This window comes from Cetorhinus maximus, chromosome 6 (assembly GCF_964194155.1).
Source record: "Cetorhinus maximus chromosome 6, sCetMax3.hap1.1, whole genome shotgun sequence".
NCBI classification, from domain to species: domain Eukaryota; kingdom Metazoa; phylum Chordata; class Chondrichthyes; order Lamniformes; family Cetorhinidae; genus Cetorhinus; species Cetorhinus maximus.
This window is the reverse complement of record NC_135884.1, coordinates 90837546-90856073: the sequence shown is the minus strand read 5'-3', so window position 1 is coordinate 90856073 and position 18528 is coordinate 90837546. Positions and strand designations below refer to the sequence as shown.

At 42.4% G+C, this 18528-nt stretch overlaps 1 protein-coding gene across 1 annotated transcript in view; it reads left to right on the top strand.

The window, feature by feature from the left end:
* Nucleotides 1–18528, top strand: part of LOC144681901 (uncharacterized) — a 304508-nt gene that overhangs the window by 239501 nt on the left and 46479 nt on the right. The window contains exons 34-38 of the mRNA XM_078544030.1: nucleotides 452–619; nucleotides 11355–11563; nucleotides 12908–12958; nucleotides 14773–14859; nucleotides 17046–17110. Of these exons, the coding sequence (XP_078400156.1) occupies nucleotides 452–619; nucleotides 11355–11563; nucleotides 12908–12958; nucleotides 14773–14859; nucleotides 17046–17110 (580 nt within the window). The remainder of the gene's footprint in view (nucleotides 1–451; nucleotides 620–11354; nucleotides 11564–12907; nucleotides 12959–14772; nucleotides 14860–17045; nucleotides 17111–18528) is intronic.

Genomic DNA, 18528 nt, shown 5'->3' with positions numbered 1-18528 from the left:
CAGAATGGGGGTAGGGCAGTTGTGGGGATTGGATGGCTCAAAATGTACTCACGTCTCAGTTCTGTGACTCAGATTCCGAGCCTGACCAGACATGTGGAACGAAAGTCTCCTTTCTGTTGCCTACTGGTAGCCTAGATACTTCTGAGGTGTCCTGTTAAGGAGTGAATCTAAACTGAGATTGAAGTTCAGTCTTCCCTGTCGATGTGCCTTTGAATCAATATTAAATCTGGGGGTTAGGGGCACTGCCCGCAATGGCAGTAGAGGATATTATTATGAATCCTTACTGTCATATTTCCTACATTGCAATGGGGACTACATTTTTAAAGTTTTTAAGTTGGTGGTAAGGCATCCTGGGACTTCCTGAGGTCATCTTTTAACTTGCTCCATTAAGTGGCTAATTATTTTTTACTTTCTCAAACAAATTTGACTATTCATTTACTTTACACCACAGCACCAGTCAAGAAGGCCCCAGAAGCTCCTCCCCTAGCCCCACGGGAGGAAAAAGAGGAGGAGGAAGATGAACACTACTGTGAAATGATGTGCTGCCGGTTTAAAACTAAACCTTGGATCAAGCGGATTAAATCAGTTGGGCTCCCATCAAGCGTCGATCCCTTCAGCAGTATGTTTAATTGGAATTGTCTTTGAAACAGTGCTAGTCTGAATTGTAACTAATCTGGTCACCAGCTGATCAATAATCTGTTCATTAATGTCAACAGGATTGAAACCAAGCAGGACCTAGTTAAGCAGTAACTGGTCTCTGGGCTCTTATCGAAGCAGGAGGTACAAATGTGAATAGTGACTGATCATCAAGATCTTCGTTCAGTGGGAACTGATCTGAATAGCAAACAGTCAACAAAGACTGTTTGATCAAAATTAACCTAGTCAGCAGGATCTTGTCTCAGCAAGAACTGTTCAACAGGAACTAGTCAACAAGTAATTGTGAGAGCTAACTAGTCAGCAGGAAACAACCTGAGCAGCAACAGCCAAGTTTTTTTTAAATTTGTTCATGGGATATGAGCAACACTAGCTAAGTCAGCATTTATTTCCCAACCCCAATTGCTCTTGGGAAATTGTGATGAACCACCTTCTTGAACTACTACAGTCCATGTGGTGTAGGTACACCCACAGTCCTATTCGGGAGGAAGTTCCTGAATTTTGACCCAGCAACAGTCAAAGAATGGCAATGTATTTCCCAGTCAGGATGCTGTGTGGCTTGAAGAGGAACTTGCAGGTGGTGGTGTTCCCATGTATCTGCTGCCCTTGTTCTTTTAGGTGGCAGAGTCACGGGTTTGGAAGATGTTGTTGGAGGAGCCTTGGTGAGTTCCTGCAGTGCGTCTTGTAGATGGTACACACTGCTACCACTGTGCTGTGTTGGAGGAAGTGAATGTTTAAGATGGTTTTTGGGGTGCTGAACAAGCGGACTGCTTTGTGCTGGATTATGTCAAGTTTTTTGAGTGTTGGAACTGCATTCATCCAGGCAAGTGGAGAGTATTCCATCACACTCCTGACATATGCCTTGTAGCTTTGGGGAGTCTGGAGGTGAGTTACTCACTACAGAATTCCCAGCCTCTTGGCCTGTTCTTGAAACCACAGTATTTGATATGGATGTTGATGGTGGGGGATTCAGCCAAGATAATGTCAATGAATGGCAAGGGGAGATGGTTATATTTTCACTTGTTGGAGATGGTTATTTCCTGGCATTTGTGATGTAGATGTTACTTGTCACTTATCAGCCCAAACCAGGACCAGCAGTCCTTGCTGCATGTGGGCAAGTTGTAAATGGAACTGAGCACTGCATAATCATCAGAGAACATGCCCACTTCTGACCTTATGATGGAGGGAAGATCATTGATGAAGCAGCTGAAGATCTTTGGGCCTAGGGCACTACCTTGAGGAACTGCTGCAGCGATGTCCTGTGGCTGAGATAATTGACCCCAAACAATTACAACCATTTTTTTTTCTACTAGGTATAACTTGAACCAATGGAGTGTTTCCGCCTGATTTCCATTGACTTTGATTTTACCAAGCCTCTTTGATACCATCCTCGATCAAATGCTGGCTTGATGTCAAGGGCAGACACTCTCATCTCATCTTTGAAACTTGTTTTTTTCAAAGGTGTTTGGACCAAGGTGAACCCCATAGAGACTGATAACTTTTAAAAAGATATTTTAATTTCCAGTAACTGGCTGGAAGATTCACAAGACAAGATTTCAAGTTTTAAGACTTTAAATATAACAAATAAGTTCAAAACAACATTGACTAAACATTATTTTTAGTAGGCAACTCTAGGCTACAGAAAAAGTGAACCCCATTTACTTTTAAAACAACTAAAAATCCTCACTGCTGTTTTACTTTATCCTGTCCCTTAAGTGGATAATTCATTCTAAGGGAACCGGTTCAAAGCTATTCTCAGCTTCCAATGGTTTGCTTGCATTTTTTCCTTTTCCAACCAGATAACTTCTTACCCCCAAACTGACTTTCATGGTAAGGGTTACCCTGGAGATCCCTCCCTCTAGCAACAGCTAAGTGAATCTTCTAGTGTCATTTAAATCCTCACAAACTTTGTCTCTTCAACCTGAGTGCAAGCTCCCACCCACTTTCTGCATGGTGAACTATAGAGATTGGCTACCTGTATCTCTCTGCTCTCTCTCAGGTTCGTGCAGACTGACCTGCCTGTGAGGTTCAGGGATATCTTAAGAAAAACCCTGAAACCCTCTACTACAAATGGTTTGTGATGGACTGTTTCCCTCTCAAGTCCCATCTACATGGCAATGTGAATCACATGGGCCTTGTATTCAGGTAGAAATGCTAATTAGATATTGTTTAAACCCATGACTGCATTCTACCTTGAAATTAAATAGGCAGTTTAAAGTATAACTGTTTACAAAACCTGACATTACTAACACCCCTCTGTGAGACTTGGAGACTAACAGTTTATTGACTGACAGCACAGCTGTCCTGGTCATTGTTTACAAGTGTGAATATCTCACACCCTCTTCCTAGTAAGACAGTCTGGACCCCCCTTTAATAATCAAGCCACCCAAGCTTGTTGTCGGGCAGAATTCAGAACAGGTCACATGACCCCCTTCATTTTACCATAAATTAAGGATTCAGTTCCCAAACATAACAATTTTACACACTTCATATTTGTAACGAGGTCAGGAGTCAACTGGCCCTGGTGGAACCCAAACTGAACATTCATCAGAAGGTTGTTGTTGAGTTAGTGCTGTTTGCTACCATTATCTACAACACCTTCCATCACTTTCCTGATGATTGGGAGTAGACTGATTGGGCAATAATTAGCTGGATTGGCTTTGTCCTGCTTTTGTGGAAAGACATATCTGGGCAATTTTCCACATTCCTGTGTAGATGCTAGTGTTGTAGCTGCACTGGGACTGCTTGGCTAGGGGCAAAGTTAGTTATATAATGTAAGTCTTCAGTGCTAAAACTGGGACACTGTCAGAGACCATAACTTTCATTGTGTCCAGTGTGTTCACCCATTTCTTGATATCACATGGAATGAATCGAATTGGCTGAAGACTGGCATCTGTGATGCTGGGGACCTCAAGAGGAGACTGAGATAGATCATCCACTTGCAATTTCTGGCTGAAGATGGTTGCAAAAGCTTCAGTTTTGTCTTTTGCTTGACAACAGCATTTAATCAAAACAATGTCCAGATGAACAGGAACTAGCCTGATAAATAGTCAAAGTTTAGTGCCATAACAGGAGGTAATCTGAGCAGGAACCAATCAAAAATTTACACTCCATGTGTAAACAGACCATAAAAGAACAATCTTTATTACAACAACCAGTTTTTGGATATATTAGCTGTGACTTCCATTCATATATATTTTCATATTAGACCATAGTCTCATTTATATAATTGTATTAAATGTGATCCTGTGGTGTGTTGAGGCAAAAAATATGACATTGTCTTTTCTGTGGCTTCAGTAAAACTCCAAGATCACTAGCATCAAGCAGGTTATTGTGTAGTGCAGAGGATGGATACAATGTACTTTGTTTCCTTGGCTTGCATTTAAAACTAGCCAGATTAATAGGAGGAAAGTCTTTTACTTTGCAGGATGTATGGGCCATAAGGGAAACAAAATTTAATCCAGTTATGTGCAAGCACAAATGCATGACACAAAACTCCCCACAAATACACAGTAAGCTATCACCTGCAAATAGACATGGATGTGGAGATACAAATAGCACATTGGTGCAAGAGGAGATGCTCTTCTAAAATTGGGATTAAGGCATATTGATGAGGCAGTTAAAAGAAAGTTTTATTCCTCACCTAACCTTTGCTCCATCCATATGAAAGTGTAGAGGGAACTTAACACTGTACTTAACCTGTGCTATACTGAACTGGGGATGTTTGTTGCAGCAGTGGAGAGGGCAATTTACACTGCATGTAACTCATACTGTACACACCTGGGAATGTTTGATGGGGCAGTTTAAAAAGGGTATTAATCTGCATTTGGCCTGTGTTATTGCTAATTGGGGAGTTCTTGGCATAGACACGAGATGCAAAATGTGCTCAATTCCAATCGTTGCGATCTCACATCTTGTTGCACAAAAAATCCCAGTCCTCCACTTCTCTCAAAAAAACATAAAGTAAGCATTTTTCTAAATCCTACCATGAGCAAACCCCCTGAGGAATGGAGAAGCTTTAATGTAGACTGAACATTAGAATGGTGAGTGCATCTGGGCAGCCTAAGTAAACCTTAGTGCATAGATCTGTCGGTCCATTTTACAACTCTGCATTGTCACTTTACCCATGCCATGGTCATTCACCATCAAAATATCGCTCACTATTTCCTGGATTTTCCTGGTCAGGGTATACGTATTCGACCCGCAGTTATGTGGATCCAAAAGAATGGCACAGGCTTGGTTGCAGGAGTTGCCAGAAAGATGACATATTTAGACATCAGTCCACCTTTGGGCACCACTCCAGATCTTTTGTCTCCCTTAGTCTTCAACTCTCCTGAGGTATCCACAAGGTTCCTCTAAAACTTTTACTCAATTTCTGTGTGTCACCACAATTGAGGACTTTTTTTTTCTTTATTCTTTTTATGAGATGTTGGCATCACTGACAAGGCCAGCATTTTTGCCCCCTCAATAATTGCTCTTGGGCTGATTGGCTTGCTAGGCCATTTCAGAGAGTAGTAAAGTGTCTACATTGCTGTGGACCTGGAGTCACACATAGGCCAGGCAAGGACAGCAGATTTCCTTCCCTAAATAGCACTAGTGAACCAGATGGGGTTTTTTGGTCATTATTACTGAAACTAGCCTTTTAATTCCAGATTTTATTGATTTGATTTTAATTCCACCAGCTGCCATGATGGTATTTGAACCTGTGTCTCCAGGGCATTAAGCTGGACTGCTGGCTTACTAGTCCGTTGACATTACCACTATGCCACCTCAATGCCAATGGAGAGGTTGTGTACTGACAGGGACAGACTTAACCTTAATTTATACAATTAACAATGACCATTCTCAGAATGGGTACTCATGAAAGATTATAAACCTGAAATGTTGGGCTGGAATTTCATCTCAGAGGAGAGTAGTGGGAGTCAGGAAATATCCTGGCTTGGTATGCCCACCTTGGAAGAAATTGCCTGCAAAGGTGGGTTTGTCATTCTGATGCTAACTGGAGTTAGGCTTGCCACCTCTGGAACAGTGTGAAGGCAGCCACTGGGGTGGTTAAAAGGCCTACCTCTGTGCTCTGGGACTTCGTTCCAGTTCTAATAAAAACACTAAGGCCCTCTAGGTTTTACCCCTCACACTCTCTGACACCCCCCACCCACACACTTTCCATACCCCATCCATGCCAACTCAAGCCCCTCTACCCACCTCCTATGGCCCGTCCCTGCCAACCTGTGGGACTTCCATGCCCATCCATGCATTATACACTTTGTACAGAACCAATGTATAGTGACAAAGATATATGTGGAAACACTTTTTAAAAAGTCAGTCATAACTTTATTTAAAAACCTGCTTTTAACTATAGCCCTATAAAATTGAAAATCCACTAGATCTTTAGAGGATCAATAGCATAAACTACAAGCACTTTACACCTCTTTATCTTGTATAAGTAAATATTGTGCAATTGACAAAATAGATCGAAGAGTAAATGATATCAATCAAGCAATGTTTTCCCTTGGGTACAGCTGTTTCAACAGACTAATGGATGTCTGAGCTGTCAGCCAAGAATGCATAATGAGGCTTGGATGGGTAAGACCTTTTAGTATTACCTTTCAAAAGGTTCCATCATCCAGACTATGATTCACAGTACCTCTGAGGGGCCACGAACCACAAGTTGAAAAGCTGGCCCGACTCCATGAAAATTGCTGGGGGCTAGGAGATGTACATCCCTGCAATGGAGCCGGCCAGATCGGAAGTTCAGGGTGTGGGCTAGTGCAGGTCATGATTCCACACCCTTAACCTATGTTGACAAAAATCAGGGGGGCCACAAATGTGGCAGGGAATCCCAGAATCAGGTTGCATCAGCCATTTTTAAAGTTCTGCAGTGTCTCCCTTACTCCGTGAAAATCCAGCCGATTAACTCTGTTTCGGTCTCCACAAGATGCTGCCAGACCTGCTGAGTATTCCCAGAATTTTCTATTTAATTTCAGATTTCCAGCAACTTCAGTATTTTGCTTTTGTATTGGTATCCCTTTTTATTTGCTCAAGTGAAATCCCAATTAATGTCCTCCACCTGCAAACAATTAAACAGAATTGATATATAATTAACACCTATGATATCCCCTCATGGGAAACTAATTGACCTTCTCTTTGATGACTTGGCTGAGACACAAAATTTCTGTATGGGCAAACCATGGCGGCTAGAGCACTCACTGATAAATTTAACCAGAGAAAGAAGACATTCTTTTCCAAACTAAGTCAGGTTACATGATACAGGGAGTGGAAAGTTGAAACAAATGGCAGGGGGTCAGCAACTGATGACTTCCGACACAGCACAGCTGATTGCCATGTTAGGAAAGACGATGGTGCGTGCAGCCAATGCATGCATCAGAAGAATGCAGAGTGGGTGGATCGTGATGTCAGATTTGGCAACCAACTTGTCATTTAGATGTCGCTTGTCATGTTAATGCCTTCTCTTAAACACTCACAGCTGAACATGTGTTGAACTGAACAAATGACACTCCTACCGCCCCCACCCCCACCTCCACCTCCACCCCCACCCTGCCACTAGTGCTATATAAAGGGATGACAATTGAACTTTCAGTGAGGTGCTTTTGTCTTTCTTTTGCTGCTGCAGAGTTAGTGCAAGTATTGTGTACTATGTTGTTGCAGGAGCTCACTCAAGTTCTTTCAGTCAGAAGAATGGCATTGGACCTTTGCAAAGGATGGAGTGAATTTTAAAAGCTTCAGAACAGCTTGCTTTTAGTCATTGGGCTACAGTTGTAATTCCTCTCAGGCTTCAACATGATAAGGAGATGGAACAGAGGCAGAAAAGAGGAGAAGCTGTGTGCGGACCGAAGTTGAGGAGGGCCCTCAACAGGAGATCATTCCCATCTAGGGTCTTCAAAGAACACTTCTACCTTTTCGTGAGTCAGGAGCAGTGTCCGAGATGGTTAAGCTTCAACCAAGAGGTGGCCACATTCTGCAACTGGACTTGCAGCTGCAGAGCAGGGCAACGATGGCACTGCCAGTGTCAAATTCACTGTGTTCCTCAATTTCTATGCTTCAGGACCCTTCCAGCACCAACAACAATGCCAACTTTTCTCACTTTGCCGTTCATCACAGCATCATGGCAGTAACCAAGGCCCTGTATGCAAATTGTGGGGACTAATAGTTTTGTCTCTAATTAGAGAGAAGCAGGAAGAACAGGTATCTACTTTGCCAGTGTAGCAGGCTTCCCAGTGGTGCAGGGAGTCATCGATTGTATGCATGTGGCTCGTCAGGTGACCACATCTCAAGGAGAAGGCGTATCAGAACCGTAAACGGTTTCACTCGCTGTGCGCACAGTCAGTGTGTGACCGTGCACAGAATATCATGTTTGTGAATGCCCACTATCCTGGGCCCAGTCATAATGCTTTTATCCTGCACTAGTAAGCCGTTCCAGCCATCTTTGAACCACCAAGTCGAACCAAAGGCTGGTGATTTGGTGACAAGGGCTATCCTCTCTATCTTCTCTACACATGGCTCAGACCATCCCGTGCCCCCTCAATCCCGCCACTTGACCACACATGGACAGTGCCCTTACAATGAGAGTCAAACTATGACCAAGAACATCATGCAGCAAACCATCATTGTCCTCAAACAACAGCCTGGCTGCTTTGAATGCTCAGGAGCAGTGTTGGTACGTGTGTGACGGTGGGGTGGAGCAGTGAATATTCAGCATGAGTCCTGATTGCTAGAGGTTGTTGATGGGTGAGTGATGAGGGTATGGTACATTGAGCATTGTGTGAGGTTGATGGTGCAGTGGATAAGACTTGGTATTTCAAGATGCATTCACAGACTTTAACCATTCTTGAGGTGATTGAATTTTTCTGGCACCGTTGTCATTTCCTTCGTTGCATTGACCTCCATGGCTACCTGCTCCCATTCCCTTCAAAGTGCACACCAGGAGGACCTTCTAGTCCCTGCGGAAAAATGACTTATTTCCTCCTTTCCACTTGCATCACTAATGCTTCCAGTGCAGCATTGGTGATCCTGGGAGCCATCTCTCTGGCCTGTTCCTCCGTTTTCAGCTTTTTCCCTGCTCACAAAGTCTCGTCCCAGATAATTTCAGACTGCTGCAGCTGAAATTTACCTTCCGCTTATGATGTGCAGGTTGGCTTTAAGAAGTTCAGACTAGCTTTACCCGTACTCACTTCACATGAACCTGGGCCCCATGCTAAGCATGCAGCCAGTTCGCAGAGCATTTTGTCCTGGCCCGCACACCCCAACCAAGGAGATTAACAGACAGCACAAAGTTATCACCCCGATTGGGCACAGGTAATCATGTATTGTAATCTCTTGGCCTGCTAATGGGCCTTATCCAATTTTTAGCCCCTACTCCAGGGCAGATAGTTACTGAAACAGAACCATTTTATATTGCTGGGTTTCAAAAGTGCAGCAGTGTCTTGGCCCTGTATTTATATTGAAGTTTTAGTGCCTGTATAAACACACTTGGTACACAGGTTAGCTGCCGAATGCAGATTCAGAAGGCCTAAAACAATGCTAGTGTGCAGGTTGCCATTACATTGCTGATTGTACATGTATAATTCTGAGCATGCACATATAGCTCCAAGATCAATTGCAAAGTGTACCTCAGACTCCACCCTTTATTATGTACAATTTGATTTCTAACACATTTTCCATCATTAGCTAATTACCAACAACAAGAAAGCTGGTTGATTTTTTTTCTCCTTCATAAACTATGGGCACTTGGGACCAGAGAGATTAACTCGACTGTTGACCTGCCTAATTTAGCAAAGACTGGTAATCTGACTTGAGACTTTCCTTTGCCTATAGGGTTGTAACTCTTTCGAGTTATCAACAGATCGCATGTAACTCTTTCGAGTACATTCACAGTTCTTGGTTTCCGGGAGTGGGACATGAACCCACAACCCTCTGATTCAAAGGCGAGGGTGCTATGAACTGAGCCACAGCTGACACCTCAACGTTAAGATGTAACTCTTTCGAGTTATCAACAGATCGCATGTAACTCTTTCGAGTACATTCACAGTTCTTGGTTTCCGGGAGTGGGACATGAACCCACAACCCTCTGATTCAAAGGCGAGGGTGCTATGAACTGAGCCACAGCTGACACCTCACCCCTATAGGGTTGTATTCCATCCAGGGGAGTGCATTTACTAATTGAGCCACTTGGACACCAGCCATCTAGTTAACCACTTAGCCAAGACCAGTCGATGTGTCATCCCCAACTCCTGACCCCACTTCAGCCCTATTTGCTGCAGAACTGCTTGGAGAGTTGACCTTATGTTTCATTCAGATTCCAACCATATCCCTATGTTGATGGCTAAACAATTTTGATAGTTCATTTCATTCCAGTGACAGGATTCATTGAACAGTAACATCAATTACTTGATTGAAACATACAAGATCCTGAGGGGTCTTGACAGGGTGGATATGGAGAGGATGTTTTTTCTTGTGAAAAAATCTAGAACTAGGGGGTCACTGTTTAAAAATAAGGGGTAGCCCATTTAAAACAGTGATGAGGCAAATTTTTTTCACTCAGAGGGTCGTGAGTCTTTGGAGCTGTCTTCCTGAAAAGGTGGTGGAAGCAGTCTTTGAATATTTTTAAGGCAGAGGTGGATAGATTCTTGGTAGGGAAGTGGATGATAGGTTATCAGCGGTAGGTGGGATGAGGATTTCAGGTTACTATCAGATCAGCCATGATCTTATTAAATGGTGGAGCAGGCTCGAAGGGCTGAATGGACTACTCCTGCTACTTGTTCATATGTATCAAATTTCCACACTTAATGATTCTGCAGTCTGTCTACAGAATCTCATAAGCTTTAATTTCAAACTTGCATGGTTTGCTGATGTACCAGTGATGTTACCTTGAAGTTCATGTTGCTGACTTCCTATCCACTTCCTTATCTTCTTGAGACTGAGGCCTGTAACCTAGCCCTCCACAGGCAATGCAAGCTCCTGTCTGCCTGGTAAGTGCTCACTTGTAGGTGGCATGCCATATTTGTTTGTGTAAATATCACAAGTCCTGTGCTGATGTTTGAACTATTGAGCTGGTTGTATCAGGGTTTACTTTAATGTTAATGGTAGTGATGGTCACAGTAGTATTGCTGATATTTAATGCTGTGTTGGTGATGGTGTTGGTCCTCCTTGGTCCTATCTTTGTTGACTAATTAATCCAGGTTCATCTACAGAGAGATGAAAATTATTATCAGACAGTGCCATTATCCCAAAATGTTGATATGTTTCTGTATCAAATAATGAATTTGGAGCACACTCTGTACTGTTTATTTCAAAACACTCAGCAATATCAGTTTAATATATCTTAAAGATTGCCTTCTTCCACGTCTATACTATTACCTGTTGTCCCCGTAGCACATACAAATGCTTCTTTCTGTGGTAGTTGCAATGCATACTTCTAATGTAGGGTTTACTCTAATGTTAATGGTAGTAATGCTCACACTAGTATTGCTAATGTGTCGTGATTGGGATCTTATATTACTGCTGCTGGTAAATCAAAATGCAACTTGCCAACCTGTTAGTTTAGTACCAGCTGAGCATGGTAACTGAGATCACTCTTGTACATTGTATCATCAAGTAATCAGTTCTGATTGAGTTTCACTGCCAGTTAAATTGTATTATACAATATTGAGTCTCTATACAATAATTGTTGTCTCTTGTAATAGATCCATCATACGTACTGTGGTTATCCATTGTGGTGTTGGCCTGGAATTGGAACGTTTGGCTCATCCCTGTGCGTTGTACCTTTCCCTATCAAACACCTGATAACATCCACCTGTGGCTGTTGACAGATTATTTCTGTGATCTGATTTACCTGATAGACATAGTTGTTTTCCAATCCCGTCTCCAGTTCGTACAAGGAGGAGACATTATAGTGAGTAATCATTTTAATTTCTTCCTCAGTAATTAATAAAAATTCTTCATACAGTCTACCCTTTCTGCCTTGTGTTGCCACTAACAACTATTAGTTTTTCTCATCAGCACCATCAGCCCAAACTATTGAGGTTCTTAGTTCTGCCTCACACTTCATTATGTCCAATACTTTAACAGCAATTTGTCCTCCTTTCAGGGAACAAGGACCAGAAACAATTCCTAAGCATAGATTCCATGATCTATTCATTTGAGAACATTGATCCATACCATGGATTTTATTTAGGTTTATGAGGAGTGCATTTTCACATTAACATTAGGGTGTAGTTTTACATTCCACTCGATATTTATTTCCATTGGCTTCTCAGATGGCCAAATTGCTACAGTCCGTTTACCGCTTGGCGATTAAAGTGAAAATTCACCTCATTATATACCCCATTAGCATATATTAAAATGGCTTTAAAATACAACAAGCAAACACAAAGTTAGTGTTAATGCAAGGTTTAAGTTGTCCTTCATTAATTCCATATCTTAACATTTTCAGGAAATGTTCCTGTTTTTAATCATATTGGGCATTGGTAAAAGTTAATGTTTTTAATGCTGAGGCTCTTCAGCATTTCAGATGTGAGCCTTGTCATTGTCCAAATTTGGTTCTGTAGTTTCCTGAATTGGGGAATTCTGAATTAAAATGTCTGAATTATTTGGCACTGAACCTAGCCAGCTTTAAACATAGGTTGAGAGCGGCACCTCAACTGCTTCGTTATGGAATTCCGCCTTCCAACCCCGTCAGATTCGGATATTCACATATTCTTGTCCCTCGATAGCAACATGGGGAAATGTGTAATTGTAGCAGCACAATTAGCCTTCAGTTAAGAAGGCCAAGAGGCAGATATTTTCTATCTGAGCAAAACTCTCTTCAAAGGGCCTGTGCGCACCCATTTCTTAAGAAAGCTTTGTGCTGGGTTGGGATAACCATAAAGCAACCCAGAAGCTGGTGGTGAAGTTGTTCCTTTTTTAAGCCGAGTGGGACCAATAGGCTTCAATGAGCTGACCTTAGAGTGTATGGTGAACTGAAAACACTATTGGGGATAATATAGCAGGCGGTGTGTAAGGTCAGGCATCAGCAGATATTAAGGTCTCAAACATTGTCACAATTAGCTTTATGCAACAGAGACTTTTAGAAACCATTGACAGCCAAAAAAATACAGAACCTGGTCTAAGCTTAATATCTTATATTTGAGCTATTCTTTTGTCCTTGGGCACCACCACGCTTCATGTAACTAAAAGAAAGTCCCGTCCTTTAGTACATTGATTGATGTTAATATAACTTCGTGCTTCTGTTTTTCAGACAGCAAGGAAGCCTATGAGAGAAAATTACATGAAAACCCCAAAATTCAAGGTGAGTCACTCCACTCGTAAGACCGCCAGGGCATCATTGTGCAGTCTTTGAATAAGTTGCTTTGAATACTGTGAATTACTTTACTGGTAAATAACTCAGGGTGTTATCCTACAGGTGGCATCTATAGGCACTGAAAATAGTATAAATGCATTTAAGGGAAGCTGGATAACACATGTGGGAGAAAGGAATAGAAGGTTATGTTGCTGCAGTTAGATGAAGACGGTTGGGATGAGTCCCATGGAACAAAACACCGTCTTGGCTGAGTTGGACTGAATGGCCTGCTTCTGTACTGTACATTTTATGTAATCCTATGTAATTCCATTAGAGATCAGAGCTGCTCACAAGCGCACTCTGATCATGTGTAGAACCATGGTCTTCCTGCCAGTTTCTTGGTTATGGAAGGATATGAAAAATATGCCTGTGGTGCATTGGGCCTGAGACCCTCCTTGTTGCTGCACCCATTTTATCTTCCAATGTCACTTCTGGTGGGTGCCAGACGCCTGTTCTGCCATCAGAATTCCAATTTTTCACTGCCTGGTTATACGCCTCAATAGTCTGATTTTAAGATAGTGGCTCTTTGTTCTTTTGGTACTTCTGACATGAGTTGGTGGCTTTGTGCTATCATCTGCCAACAGCCGGAACAAATACTATAAGGAGGTATAGAGTTCATAGGAACTTAGAAACAGGAGGAAACCATTTAGCTCCATGAGCCAGTTCCATCATTCAGTTAAATCATGGCTGATCTGCAACTTAACTCCACAAACTTACTTTTGTCCCATATCTCTTGATATCTTTCATTACCAAAAAAAACTGTCAAATTCAGTTAACATAATAACAATTGATCTAGCATCAACACCCATTTATGGAAGAGAGTTCTACATTTCTACTAGAAGTATTTCCTGATCCCATCCCTGAAAGATCTGGCTCTAATTATTGAATTATACCAACTCGTCCTAGACTCCCCAACCAGTGGAAATAGTTTCTCCCTCTCTATTCTCCTTAATAAGTTGCAAATTTTGATTAAATCATCCCTTAACCTTCCTAATTGCAGGGTAAACAACCCTTTTTAAAAAACTTTCCTTATAATTCACCCTTGAATTCCAGATATCATTCTGGTAAATCTACAGTCCATTCCTTCCAAGAACAATATATATCTTCCCTAGGGATGCTGCCCACAACTGCTCACACTACTCCAAGTGTGGTCTAACTAGGGCTCTGTACAGCTGAAGCATGTCTCCTACCCCACCTTTGCTGGGTGTGACAGCAAAATCACTCCACCACTTGGAAATGATTGAATTAATAACATGTGGTCATCACTTCAGAAGTGTCGAGCTTGACCTCCTATTGAGTGTCCAGCTAAACAGCCAGTTCATTAGCAACGACTCCTAAATCCATTGTAGAGCCTGTTCTTTGTACAGAGAAAAACGATCAAAGAAAACTTTGATGGGTTTGTGTACCTTGGGTATTCTTCACCCTGCCATCAATCTTACTAATTAAATCATTTTGGCTCTTAAAATAATCCTCAGCTGATCAAGAATGAGGTATAAGCTGTTCATCACTGCAGCACATTCCCATTCATTAAATAAGTTGGATCAGTCCTCAACTGGTCTATCATTGATTGAAGAATGACCTCGCCACTTCTTCATGACTGTCACTAATGGGGTGCTCAAACCAGATCGAACTACACCTCAAGAACAAACCACACTCCTAACTAAGTGTGATATGTGGGAGGGACAGAGAATCTTCAAAAGTAGAAAAGAGAAAATGAACAAGGAAAAATAATCTAAGTGTAAGTTTTCTGATTCTGTTTCTAGATGGACTTAGTGTCTCTTTTTCCCCTGGACATTTTGTACATTAAGCTAGGTTTCAGAACTATATTGAGGTTTCCACGCCTCTTGAAGGTGAGTTTGCTTGATGTTTTCTCCACCTTATTGAAGCTGTATTTGGACTTTATAACTATTAGATCCAATGTCTCTAGAGGCAGTCTTGTGGCAGGAAATGAGTGTCATCAGCGTTTGAATGCAATCAGAAAGAAATAATTAGAAATAAATAACTTGCATTTATAAAGAACCTTGTTTAACCTCAGGTTGTCTTAGAATGCTTTTCAGCCAACTAAGTAATTTTGAACTGTAGCCATTGCTGTAATGTAGGATATCAGGCAATCAATTTGCACACAGCAAGGTCTCATGGCAACATGCTATTGAGCAGATAATCTGTTTTATTGATGTAGATTGAGGGATAAATATTGATCAGTTACTGGGGAGAACTTGGGTTTGCTGAACAGACACAAAGGGCAGGATTTTCGGGTCGGCAGGCAGCCACAACCAGTGGGCCTGGGAGTGGCCTGGGAACGGGCTGACGACCACGATTTCATGCTGACTGGCCAATTAACGGCCAGCCAGCATGAAAGGCATGCTTAAATGCTTAGCATTGCTAGGACGGGAGAGGGTGAGCGCTGAAATCAGTGTGGGCATGGGGGAGCACGGAAGGAAAGCTTCCTGAAGGCAGAGAGCTGCCTCAGGCAGCTGACGAATTTAAAATCAATAAAAACAGAATGTATAAAATCGGGAAAAAATGTCCCCGCGTCAGAATGAGACACCTCAACATACGGATGATGAAAATTTTTTCAAATCATTTTAACCCTTTTTTAAATTAATCACGGAAACCTTGTCCCACCCTTGGATGAGGTTTTCTCAAAAATGCAAAGGCCACCTGGCCAATTCGCCTGCCTGCCAACCATAACGTTGGACGGGCAGTGAAAAATTGCTATCAATTGATACTTTAATGGCCTTAATAGGCCTCGGTGGACGTGCTTCTGACTCCCGTGCGTGCCCGCCGACCTAAATATCACGTGAGTGTGCGATGATGTCAGGATGCTCGCCCAGGTACGCTATTTCACGTGTCAGATGCACGCCCACACACTGAGCGGAAAATTCTGCCCAAAGTCTTCCAAAGCCCAATGAAATTATTACATTCAAATCACAGGCAGCTAAATTAGAGCACAGCTTGTTTTCAGGTGCTATGTGACTGCTGAAGGCCCCAAAATGGCGGTCGGGAAGCACACATGCTCTGGTGACTAGAAATGTGCCACCTGCTATACTGGGTAAAAGAAAAAAAAGGATTTCTTTCCTGACACCTGAAGTAGGGTTTGGGCCCTTTGATTTTACAAATAAGGGATGCAGCGTCTGCTTTAGCTCTCCACTCCAACATTGGTTTGCTTCAGGGAAAAACAGCTCTAAACATTGTATGCATAAATAAAGGTAAATACTTACCACAATTGCCTCTGCTCCCAGTGCTAAGCTCCCTGGTCTCCAGACCCTGTCCCCGGCCTCCGATGTCCACAAATCCCCAGCTCTGGCCTTTGCCCTTGAGGTCCTGCCTCCAATCTCCCTCCCTTCATCCCAACCATGACTTTTAGGCCCCCTGAAGCCCCCAATCACTCTCTGCTCCGGCAGTAAGTCTGGGACTTCGAATCTGCCTCTGACCATTGCAATGCCATCCAAAGACCCCGAACCCTCTCTGGCTGCTTGACACCATCCAAAAACTCGAATGCCTCTCTGACTCTGCAGCACCTTCCAAAGACCCTAGTGCACTGGGATGGGTCCCTGTTTTAGCCTGCATGGAATCTTACAGCACTGAAGGAGATCACTCAGCCCATCGTGCCTATGCTGGCTCTTTGAAAGAGCTACCCAATTAGTCCCACCCCGCTGCTCTTTCTTCATATCCTAGCAAATTTCTCCTTTTCAAATATATAGCCAATTTCTTTTTGAAAATTACTATTGAATCTGCTTTCACCATATTCTCAGGTAGTGCTTTCCAGATCATAACAATTTAATAATAATTAGGCTGACCTGGAAGATTTGCCAACATTAGTAGATAAGCTGGGTGGCTATGAAATTGGCCACACTGGCTTTGTGTCAGCTTTGGCAGGAGGCTGAATTGTGTTTTATTTATTGAGTAAACAGTCATCAACTGATGTTTTTTGTAATTACACAACTTTATTCCTTTTAGTTTAGCATTGCACTTGTTATAGCATGGTGTATACAATGATATTATTGAATTAATGTTCGTTAATTTTTTGTAACAGTACACGACCTTTTTTGAATTTAATGACCGACTGGAAGCAATAATGAGCAAGGCCTATATATATAGGTGCGTATGATTGATTATAGTGTTCAGACAGATGTTATATTCCAGGTCTCAGTAATATGGATGAGTGCAGCTCCAGCAACACTCAAGAAGCTTGACACCATCCAGGACAAAGCAACCTGCTTGATTGGCACCCCATCCACAAACATTCACTCCCTCCACCACTGAGACACAGAGGCAGCAGTGTGTACCATCTACAAGATGCACTGCAGAAATTCACCAAAGTTCCTTAGACAGCACCTTCCAAACCCATGAGCACTACCATCTAGAAGGACAAGGGCAGCAGATACATAGGAACACCACCACATAGAAGTTTCTGTCCAAGCCACTCACCATCTGAGCTTGGAAAAATATCGCAGTTCCTTCACTGTCATTGGGTCAAAATCCTGGAACTCCCTCCCTAACAGCACTGTGGGTTTACCTACACCACATGGACTGCAGCGGTTCAAGAAGGCAGCTCACTACCACCTTCTCAAGGGCAATTAGGGATGGGCAATAAATGCTGGCCTAGGCAATGAAGATCACATCCCTTGAATGAATAAAAGAAAGTTAGATCTTGGGATTGCATCCTGCGTAACACAGTGACACCCAAACACACTCTGATAATACCCTCTGTGAAACAATGATACCCAGGCACTGTCTCCGTAATACCATGATTCCCAGATACTTTCCCCTTTAAATTCAGTGCTATGAGGTACTGTCCCCTTTAAACACAATGATATTGTCTTTTTGTAACACAATGATACCGGGGTCTTGACTCCTTTAAACCCAGTGATATCTGGAGTATCTGTTATGCTATATCTGGATATTACTGTGTTACACGAGACAGTGTCTAGATATCACTATGTTACTGGGTCACCCAGAGACACAGTCAGAATTTCCTCATACTGAGGGTCAATGAAAACCAGAGACATGACTCTCTCTCTCCCTCTCTCTTCAGGTGCCATGCCCCTAAGAGGGCATTGCTGACCATGGATTTCCATGTGTTGGTCCATTGTTATGCTTATTACTGCAGTGTTTTCTGTTGCCTTCTGCAGGTTCTTGCTGACTAGGAGATTCTCCTGCTTTTACCACCTGCCATAGGTTTATTGGAAGGATTTGCAGGTTGAAAATGGGTCTTTTTCAGGTTGGAAAGATGTAATAAGTGGTGTGCCACAGGGATCAGTGCTGGGGTCTCATCTGTTTAAATTTATATAAATGACTTAGATGAAGGGATTGAAGGGATGGTTGCCAGATTTGCGGATGAGACAAAGATAGGTAAGGCAGTAAGTTGTGAATAGGACATAAGGAGACTACAAACAGACATAGATAGGTTAAGTGAGTAGGCAAAGATCTGGCAGATGCAGTTTAATGTGGGAAATGTGAAAATGTCCATTTTGGCAGGAAGAATAAAAGAGAAGTATATTATCTAAATGGTGAGA